This window comes from Camelina sativa, chromosome 20 (assembly GCF_000633955.1).
Source record: "Camelina sativa cultivar DH55 chromosome 20, Cs, whole genome shotgun sequence".
Taxonomy (NCBI): domain Eukaryota; kingdom Viridiplantae; phylum Streptophyta; class Magnoliopsida; order Brassicales; family Brassicaceae; genus Camelina; species Camelina sativa.
Window position 1 is genome coordinate 24,035,403 of NC_025704.1, and position 10,608 is coordinate 24,046,010.

General features: G+C 34.4%; 2 protein-coding genes across 4 annotated transcripts; both read right to left on the minus strand.

Moving 5' to 3' along the window:
- LOC104771567 (casein kinase 1-like protein 7) lies at positions 1,134-5,236 on the minus strand. The gene is made up of 14 exons (XM_010496108.2): positions 4,698-5,236; positions 4,558-4,598; positions 4,245-4,314; positions 3,975-4,123; positions 3,776-3,871; positions 3,586-3,656; positions 3,418-3,479; positions 3,266-3,329; positions 3,079-3,163; positions 2,382-2,508; positions 2,209-2,294; positions 2,051-2,114; positions 1,837-1,961; positions 1,134-1,747 (listed from the first exon to the last, which is right to left on the minus strand). The coding sequence occupies exons 1-14, from the start codon at positions 4,771-4,773 to the stop codon at positions 1,442-1,444; spliced, it is 1,422 nt and encodes a 473-aa protein (XP_010494410.1). The 5' UTR covers positions 4,774-5,236; the 3' UTR covers positions 1,134-1,441.
- Positions 7,367-9,905, minus strand: LOC104771568 (ABC transporter I family member 21-like). Of its 3 annotated transcripts, none has more exons than XM_010496111.2 (7): positions 9,713-9,905; positions 9,356-9,516; positions 9,189-9,240; positions 8,965-9,101; positions 8,781-8,867; positions 8,403-8,685; positions 7,367-7,761 (listed from the first exon to the last, which is right to left on the minus strand). In XM_010496111.2, exons 1-6 carry the CDS (start codon positions 9,858-9,860, stop codon positions 8,425-8,427), a joined length of 846 nt encoding a protein of 281 aa, XP_010494413.1. In that variant the 5' UTR covers positions 9,861-9,905; the 3' UTR covers positions 7,367-7,761; positions 8,403-8,424. The 3 variants fall into 3 exon arrangements, with proteins under 3 accessions (XP_010494413.1, XP_010494412.1, XP_010494411.1); XM_010496110.2 differs by having other exon boundaries at positions 7,368-7,749; XM_010496109.2 differs by lacking the exon at positions 7,367-7,761 and having other exon boundaries at positions 8,259-8,685.

Sequence of the window (10,608 nt, forward strand, 5' to 3'; positions counted from 1 at the left end):
AAACTGGTTTATTTTCACTTTTATATATTCAAAATAAAATAAAGTCTCGAGTGTTTGTAGTTTTTTAAATGGTTTTTGGTTTTAGATTTTTTTTTTTTTTTTAGTTTTTGATTTTTGGTGTTGATTTTTGTCTATTTAAAACCTTTGGTAGTTTGTTTTGATTTTGGTTTAAAACCTTGAATGGTAGTTTGTTTTGAATGGAAGAAACCAAAAAAATATGGATTTTTAGTTTTTTCTTTTTTTCTCTTTTGTTAAAAAATTCTTAAAACACTCTAAAACTAGATTTTCTATTTTTTAGGAAAACATGTTTTTCAGAAAATAGCTACAAAATAGCCTTTTACAAAACCTAAAGCTAAAAAGTACTTCAAAACCAACAGCCATTTAAGGCCTAAATGTAAATTATGTATATGAGTATATATCTATGCATAAACAAAAAAAAATAGTAACAAAATTTATAAATATTAGTAATAATTGAAAACTTAATAAATATTAGTAATACTTGAAAATTTAATAAATTATATCCTACTATATTAATTGGGAAGTACAAATATGAAACTAACCTTAAAATGTGTAAAAAATTACATTCACTTGCCATTAAAAAAGTTTAATTAATCAACTGATCTTTATTAATTATTAATAAACAAAAAATTGTAGACATATCAATTTAAATAAAATCTACAAAAGTAAATAAAACCTATTAGAATCTAAACTAATTCGTATTTGAAAAAAAAAATATTATTAAAAAATTAACAGCTAAGATTTTAAAAATGTAATTTAATAAAATCTACAACTACAAATTTTATCAACATTTTCTACCAGAACAGGTTAATTTTTTTTTCAAAAATTTAATCGAATAAAATCTATATCAGTTCCGTTAATAGCTTAGATTTTAAAAATTAATATATAACATAATAACAAAATAAATTATTATAATTTTTTATCAAAAAAAATTCAGTGTGCAGTTTTCTGGGGGTTAGTACCTAGTGGAGATTGAAGCCAAATTTTCACAATTCTTATTTCTGACTCCCCAGAAAAACAAGAGTTTTTGGTTGGTTGTATTAAAAACAGACGAAAGAACAGTTGATTGTTTTGTTTATTCTTATTACCAAGCCAGTAAGTAGTACAGACAGACAAGGTCCGAAGTATTCGAATATACGGATAGAATTTTTCAACCGTTTTTACATGGGAAACTCTCTACATCTTATGATTGTTATATTTTTGTCCAACACATCACGATTACATAAACGGTGGTGGGATACATCTCTGCAAGCTGAATCTGAAATTACCTGTAAAGATCTGAGGATTTCATCAGCTCAAATATATAATAATATGAATTCTCTCTCAAAACCAAGATTCTCTCATCTTTTCTCTCAGAGGTCATTCTATGTGGGGGTGATTTTTCATGGAGTTTGCTGTATCTCTCTCTCTTCATCATTTTCCTTTATTTCCGAAGAGAGAGAAGCTCGAAGCTTCTCAGTTGATCTTCCCGAGTGTTTCTTGAAGCTGTTGCTCGAGAGAAAGACAAAGTCTTGGATTCATATCCAGCTTGCATTCTCTGGCTAGTCGAAGGACGGCCATTACCACTGCCACTGCCACCACCGCCGCTTGATGATACCAGACGACTTGAAACTCGGCTTTCGCTTGGTCCACCTGCAGAACTTGGCCTGGAGCTTGAGGCAGCAACGGCTTTCCTAGAAGAAGATGTTCTGTATCTTGACGAACTGTTTGGTCTTTCAGAGTCTCCTTGCTGCTTAAAAAAGAATTACAATTGAGTCATTCTGTATAATAATTAGTGGATCAGATCAATGAATGCGTTGGTAAAGTAAGATTTTTTACTGTCTGCTTAGCGAAAGGTCCATCATCAGAGTTTCTTGATCTGGAACGATCACGTGGCGAAGAAGTTGTAGTCGGGTGTCTTCGGGAGAATGCCTCCACTGCAGCCGGAGTTTTATAACGGGGTTCTTTTCAGACACAGAACATAAGTTTGGTGTGAGGAATGAATGTGTGTGGTTCTAAAATTTCCAACAGAAGCAGGAGGAGAATAATTTACCTGCGATCCTCTCTTGTCTTCCAATGGGATCTGCGTTGAATCCTGGTTTCGCTGTTGTATGATGCTGAAAAAACCGAAAGATATACCTTTACGTTAAGCACACAGAAACACAAAAGCCAAGAGAGTAAAAACGTAAGTAAGCGATTTTCAATAATCACCCTTGTTCGTGAACTAGAACCAGCGCTGGTTCCGATTTGAGGATACTTTAGGACTGTCCAGTCAAATACATAATCGAATTGATAACCTGTAAGAGTTTATACAGTTTAAAATATGAGACGAGAATGGCTTGAAACAGTAACTTTTTTTTAATGAAAATGATGTTAATGCGAACCTTCTCGGATGAACAAGTCGCGGAAAAGTCTTTTAAGGTAAGAGTAATCAGGTTTGTCATCAAAGCGTAAAGATCGGCAGTATTGGAAGTATGAAACAAATTCAGACGGTTGGTTTTTACACAACACCTGCATCAAAACATTCCGTTAACATTCTAAGCTCAGATGGAAAAGCTAGACTACCAACAAACGCCAAAATAAAAATCATATAGGATTGTCGAGTAGTTGTAACCTCTATTGGAGTTGATACTTTCTTCTCGCTGATTCTGTCATACTTCTGCTTCTTTGTCCCCGCCTTTAATCCCTGCCACGGTAAGCTGATAGCAAAAAAAAAAAAAAAAAACAGAAAGAGTTTAAAATTTGTTCAAGAAAATATAGAGAAGTTGGAAGACAAAGTCGGAGAAGCTGTAGACTCTAACCTTCCTTTGATAAAATACATAAGCACATAACCAAGTGATTCTAAATCATCTCTTCGACTTTGTTCTGTTCAAACACCAGCAAAAACTAATTAAGTATTTTGACGGGAAAAAATACCCANAAGATCGGCAGTATTGGAAGTATGAAACAAATTCAGACGGTTGGTTTTTACACAACACCTGCATCAAAACATTCCGTTAACATTCTAAGCTCAGATGGAAAAGCTAGACTACCAACAAACGCCAAAATAAAAATCATATAGGATTGTCGAGTAGTTGTAACCTCTATTGGAGTTGATACTTTCTTCTCGCTGATTCTGTCATACTTCTGCTTCTTTGTCCCCGCCTTTAATCCCTGCCACGGTAAGCTGATAGCAAAAAAAAAAAAAAAAAACAGAAAGAGTTTAAAATTTGTTCAAGAAAATATAGAGAAGTTGGAAGACAAAGTCGGAGAAGCTGTAGACTCTAACCTTCCTTTGATAAAATACATAAGCACATAACCAAGTGATTCTAAATCATCTCTTCGACTTTGTTCTGTTCAAACACCAGCAAAAACTAATTAAGTATTTTGACGGGAAAAAATACCCAAACTACATATAATACCACAAAACAACACTCTTACCGACTCCAAGGTGAGTGTTGACACTTGCATACCGAGCTGTCCCAGTGAGATTTTTGTTTTCTCTGCCACAATATTTGAATTTTCCTTAAGTTCACGCAAATCAAGATGCAAAAATACCAGATCCTTGAGTAAGGATATGGGAAAGGAGAAAACACAGCATACTCTTACCTGTAAGGAATGTGCTTGTGAGTCTGAAGGTCTCTGTATTTCTTCCCAAGTCCGAAATCAATGATATACACCTGCGATAGAGAGAAATTAGCTCAGAAGATTGAAGCAGAACCCGCCATCACGATAAATTTAATCTATGAGCATAATATGTCAAAGCACAAGCTTTTTACAGAAAGAAAGATTATAGCACCTGATTTGCTTTGCGTCCAAGTCCCATTAAAAAGTTGTCAGGTTTTATATCACGGTGAAGGAAACCTCGAATATGCATATATTCAACCCTGTTAAGCTGAAACACAAACAGATAAAACAATCTCCCCCATTACAAACGAATTCATCTATTCAGAAAACGTAAGAGTTGGAAACCAATTAGCAGATACATATAAACTCACTAATTGGTCGGCAAGCATGAGAACAGTTTTCAAGGTGAACTTCCTGTTGCAGTAGTTAAACAAGTCTTCAAGGCTAGGACCTAGTAGGTCAATAACCATCACGCTGTAGTCACCTTCAACTCCAAACCACTTGAGGTTTGGAATACCAGCTGCAAAAAGAAAGAAACATAACAAAAACTATTTAGTTATTTGCAAAAGAAGCACATATAATCATCACGAATCGAGAAATTTTTCTACTATGATATAATGCTAGTTGTAATTGATACTTACATCCTCCTTGAAGCAGCATATACAACTTTGACTCATAATGAAGCTGGGGGTGCTTGGTCTTCACATTTTCCTAATAATTGAAATCATAATAAAAGGCATCAGAATGGAGAATTAAAAAAAAGTAAAGAAGCAAATCCAAAACCACACCACAACAAAGCTCATCTTAATGACAGAATGATTCAAGAAAGCAAATCTCTTCTCATTGCCTTCATGTGACAAGAATTTTTTTATAAACAACAACATCACATGAAAGTTGCAGTTAAACTAAAAGAACATCTTTTTATGTTATTGACAAATGAGGTAAAATATTTACCAGCTTGACAGCAACTTCTTCTCCTGTTTGAACATTTACACCTACAAAAATCAATCAAACAACATATTTGTTAACCCAAAAATCATAAAATTTACAAACAAAAAAAACCCGAAATCAAATCGTCCTCATCACGGTGCTACCTAGATAAAGTTCTCCGAATGATCCACTACCAATTTTTCTTCCAAGCTTAAATTTCCCACCGATCACAAGATCCATCTTCTCCGATCTCGACAATTCCCAGAATCAAAAAAAAAATCAAAAGAACCCTCTTTTATTTTCCCCTCAATTAGCCCCTGGATCTGTTTTCCAATTCAGCATTTAACTCCCCTCAGATTCACGAATTCAACATCCAGAGATCGATGAATCCAGATTCCAGAAGCCAATTCGCAATCAACGAGCTTCAAATACCAGAAGGTCCAAAACCATCGATTGAACTCAGAACACTTCAACCTAAGAGACCCGATTGCCAAAATTGATTAAAACCCTAATCAGAAACGAAAAAAAGGCACAAACTTTGAGATTGATTTGACCCGGGAATTGGGTACGAAATCGGATTTTCGTCGAACGACGAGAAGAAGATTTTGGGTAAATTAATACTACGAAGAGGGACGGCGAGAAGAAATTGAGATTTGTGACAATTTTTTTTTTTCGCCTTTTTTTTACACTTTAGAAAAAAAGAAGATTTTTTTCTTTTTGGGTAAGTTAGGTTTTTAATTATTTTACAGTCGGATAAATTAACAAAAATATCCTGATTAAGGTTTTGTGAAGGAAACAAAACAAAACAAAAGTTGTCGGAAGAAGGAAACAAAAAATAATACGGTGGTTTTTTTTTTTTTTTTGGTTTTTTAATATTGAGAGGTTAAGCGTAACATGCTCTAACAGATTGGTTAATCATGTAAATATTTTTCCGATAATAATATTTAATTTATTTTAACTCTTTTCTAAAATTTTTTAGATTACTTTAATATTTTATATTATGCAGTATTATGATTGGTTAAACTTCTTAAAAGTAAATACTTCTTAATCTCCTATATAATAAAAGAGAAGTACACGATTTTTTTTGTAAACTATATAACACTAGGTTAGGACCCGCCCGATGTACGGGTTTAGAATTTTTAAACTAAAATTAAATTTAACAAAGAATATAAAATAAATATTTTTAGTAAGTACAACCTATCTATAAAACTAAATTGATACACAGATTTGTCAAATATGATATTTGGTGTAAATAGTGTGACTCTACGGTTGAGACTATTAATCATGTTTTCTTTGAATGCCCTCGCTCGTGTGAAGTTTGGGATTTATCTGCGACTATGGTCTTGTCAGAGGGTTTTCCATATGAGTCGGTGTACTCGAATTTGGATTCTGTTTTCTAGAGAGGTGTCTCTCAACAGGGTGATCATGATCAACTTTTTTAATTACCATGAATTTTATGGGCAATCTGGAAGACCACAAATAAAAAAGTTTTTCAAGGTTTAGAGATCGAGACGAATGATATAATTACTGAGGCTTTGGGCGATAACTTAGCTTGGGAAGAGGCACTCTCTTTTACGGCAGTCATGTCAGCTCCATCTCCGTCTTCGGATGTCCAGGTTTCTTCACCTGGTTGTCAGATTGATGGTCCTAGGAAAACAACCAATGTGCATTCAGGATTGGGCTGGTAGTATCGCGTTGGTGAGGAGCAAACCTTGTTGTTGGGGGCCAAGTGTCGAGAGGGTAGGGTTTGATTTTAAGCATCTTAGCATCACACCAATGTCTAGGTTGTTAGATAAGGCTAGATCTAGAGATTATCATTAGGCATGCTAAGAGATTAGATGTCTTGTTTGATTTTTGACATAAATGATCTGTTGCTTAATGCTTGCTTGTATAAGTTCTTTGCTATGTGAGAACTAGTCTAGAAATTTATGAGCTTGATTATTTTTGCCATGAGAGTGGATTTAACATGTTCTAGGAGATCATTGTCTAGAGATTAGCTCAAGTTGTTTGAGATTTGTTGACCAAGTTAGATGACCATAACCATTAGTCCAGCCCATGAATCCCTCCTCAAGACCTTCCTTGTCTATTGATTTCCTAGTTTAAATCATGTTTTTTGCATGTTGTTTGATTTACTTTTGTCTTGCTCTGTTTTGTTTACATTGCTCTGTTTCTCGCATTTATTCAACTCGACCCTGTACTCGATCGAGTGCGATCGAGTGCTTGCTCGAGCTCATCCCCATAATTCTTGTTTATGCTTTGTGTTTGTCCTGTCTCATTTCCTGTTTCATTTTAGTTGCATTCCTGTTGCATTCATTTAGTTTTCTGTTCAATCATGTTCATTACTTGCCTTGCATTAGTTCTTTACTTGTCTTGCATTACTATAGTTTCTGTTTCATTGCATTGTTGTTTAGATCATCATGTTCTATTGCATTTAGTATCATGTTCTTAATAGCTTTTACTTTTTGCATTTTACATTCATCATTAGGTTGTTAGTGACAAACATCCTACATATTTGGCTTAACTTAGACAAATATTCATATCCTGATTGCTTGCATACACTCATTTGGGATTGACATCTCTTATACTACAACAACATAAGGGTAATTGAAACTCCTTGCATTCCACCTGTTCACCATCATCACATCATATCTCATTCATCATCCATCCACCATAAAAACCAAGTTTCAGTTGGCTAACTCTTTGTACTACCCTATTACTTATCTAACTAGGTTCAGACCCGCACGTACGTGCGGAATTATATTTGTGTTAATTTTTTTAAAATTGGAAAACTTTTCACGTAAACTTTTACTCAGACCTCAATGAGTGATTTTTTTTTGTCAACAAAAGATTAGCTCATAATAGCCAATATGATGGAAATTTTTGTACAAACAAGACATTATGCGGAGAAGTACGCGCTTGGCATGCCAAAGAATCCGCATTTACATTTGCATTTCTAGAAACAAAAGATAAAGAGAAAGATGAAAATTCCTCCCTGTCACTCTTGATGTCGTTGAGATATGTCGAAAATGCTGGCCAGTCATGAGGAGAAGACACCATCTTCACCAAGTCTGAACAGTCCGTGTAGAAAGCCACGTCACGAAATCCATGCCCGATCATACAGCGCACAGCCCACAGGAAAGCTTCGACCTCGGCATGCAAGGGAGAAAGACTCCGTCGAAAATTCTTAGCCCCCATGATTGGCGTCGGATCCTGAAGCTGCGTACAAAGCTGCATGAGTGATATATATAAGAACAAATTAAGATATAATTTAGATAAGGGATACTATATATATTATTTTAAACTAATCCAAACATTTCTAACTGTTTGTTTAGGGATGTAGAATTAAATTTGGATTCAGCTTCATTTTCATTTATTTCACGTATTTAACCTAGATGTATATACAAAGGTCAGGTGTTAAATAAAAAAAAATAATAACAAAAAAGAAAAATTAAGTGACTCAAGATCAAAGAAAAAACCACTACATCAAAAGAAGTTTTACAAATTTGGTGCCCCTAAAATACCTATAATATTTGGCGCCTAAAACCCTTGCTTTACGGGCTTTACCGCCGACAGACACACGATTTAGTTTTTGTCAAAACAACATTGAAACAACTCAAAGTTGATTCACATGCTTAACTGGAGACGAAACTTATAGTCAGTAGTATTGTGATTTGTGAAAGCGTGTAATATCCGACCTATCCACACCAGAATTTGGACATAAGCAGTTCAACTAACGTTAAATAATAATTTGATTAAAAACATAGTTTTACATAATTTCTTTCATTTGTGTGAAAAATGATCGGATTCTAAAAAATGAAGTACCATAGAGAAAAACAAAGGCATAAAAGTGGAAGTGCTCTTATTCTTACTATCTCTTATAGAAGTTAAGATTCATCGGTAATACGCCATTTGTCTAGAGGACATAAATGGAGACGTAACAACAGGTTTCTTCTTCGTCTTCTTCTCGACTTTGGTTTCAGACCGGAGCCAAGATTCAACAACAGAGAGCAGATTTGGTGAGGTTTTGAGATCCTTGATATCATCCAGTTTGGCCGAGAGTTTCAGTTCTCCTCCATGAATGTAAGCTAGATGACTAGCCCATGTCTCTAGACCGTCGAAAATATGAGTTGCATATACAATTGTAGCTCCTCTCTACTCAAATATAAAACAAGAAAATTAGCATTTGATGTTTCTAACCATAAGCTCATAGACATCTAAAGTCTAAGTGGATCTACTGAATGGCTTACCTGTTCGCATTCTTCTTTAAAGAATTCCAACAAATCCATCCTAGCAACAACGTCGAGGTCAACAGTAACCTCATCCAGTAATAATACCTACGATCATTACAATTTTAAGGATCAGATGTATGATAAACAATAAAACACAGACCATGATGTGTAAAAAAAATCAATCTTTGGTTGTGTGTATTACCTTGAAAGGATGTAAAAGACCCATACATATTTGCACACGACGTCTCTGGCCATCAGAAACCTTATGCATACGCCATTGAAGATTGATATCAAGAAGATCAATCAACTTCTCTCTTCTCACAGGATCAATCCCTTCAACTGAAACACATAACATACTAATAAGCACAAAGAAACAATTCACCATTTTCCAAAAAAAAGCTCATACTAGGATCAGAGAATCCCCACCTCCAAATATCATATGTTCTGCTGAGAAATCTCCCTGAAGAGGAATGTCACCCTAAACATTTCCAAAAAAAAAAAACAAAAAAATATTCTCAGATCAAACCTTTGCAGTGTTTTTTTTTTTTTTACAACTCATGATCTCATAAGAGAGTACAGGGTTAGTCACTCACAGCAGAACCAGCGGTTTTACTCCATGATCCTCCAAGGTAAGACAAATCACCACTACAAACAAGCTCTGTATCATGAAATGCCGAACGATCAAGCACTTGTACAACGTTCTTTCCTCCAACCATATGCTTTCCAGCCAGAATCTTCAATAATGTAGTTTTCCCTGTTCAATGAAACCACACAACTACGATCATCATCTCTTGAACCAAATCGAACACTATTAAAACAGAACCACACGAATCACATTTCTATATTCGTCAAAGCCCCCAAATCTATCTAGTTTCGATTCATAGATACAGAAACAACCAAAGATATCAAGAAATCGAAACGATTCGATCATTTGTTTTTTTTTTTAATACCAGATCCATTAGCACCAACCAAGAGACAACGAGATCCCGCGGAGAGATCGATGTTGAAATCGAAGAAAATAGGATCCTGGACATCGTAAGAAAACTGCATTCCGCTAACCCTAATCGCACCGCCACCATTTTCACCGTTCACCGCCATTTTTTCCGATCGAAACAGTCAGATAGAGAGATTAGTAGTATATATATCCCTTGTCTGCTGTTGTCCTTTAAATACGTTCCGTTTAAACGTAGACCTGATCAGCCATTAGATTACGGCCACGTCATGATCTTTTCTGTCCATTAGATTTAAAAATATTTTGGTCTTCCTTTGATACGTTTAACCAGCAGAACGCTGCCACGTCACTCAATGATTCTCACCGACACAGATCAAAATGACATCGTACTGGTTAGACAGAGGGACATGTAATTTGGTACAACAATTGAACTAGGGCAAAATTGTAGGTTGAATTGCGTTACCTACACAAAAATGTAAATTATGGATTTGCAACACTTTGACAATTTAGAGAAAAATAATTTGAAACAAATGTCTTTTTTGATATTTACTATATGTAGCCAATTATATCAAGTTAGTATTAGACCCGAACTACATACAAGAAAAAAATAGTTTTAAAGATGAAAATCTAATAAAAATTAAACATAATATATTTACACGTTTGTCCAAATATATATATATATATATATATATATATATATATATACTAATGATATAATAGTGAAAAATACTTAGGGGTGAACCTCTCCATTCACCTCCTTTTCTCTCAGCCAATCAGAATCTTCCATCTAATATTTTATTTCAAAAATAAATTTAAATTAAATTAAAAAGCAAACCAAATTAAGGAAACAAATTCTGTATACTTTTAATTAAGGAAAGTTAAATATTGGCTTGG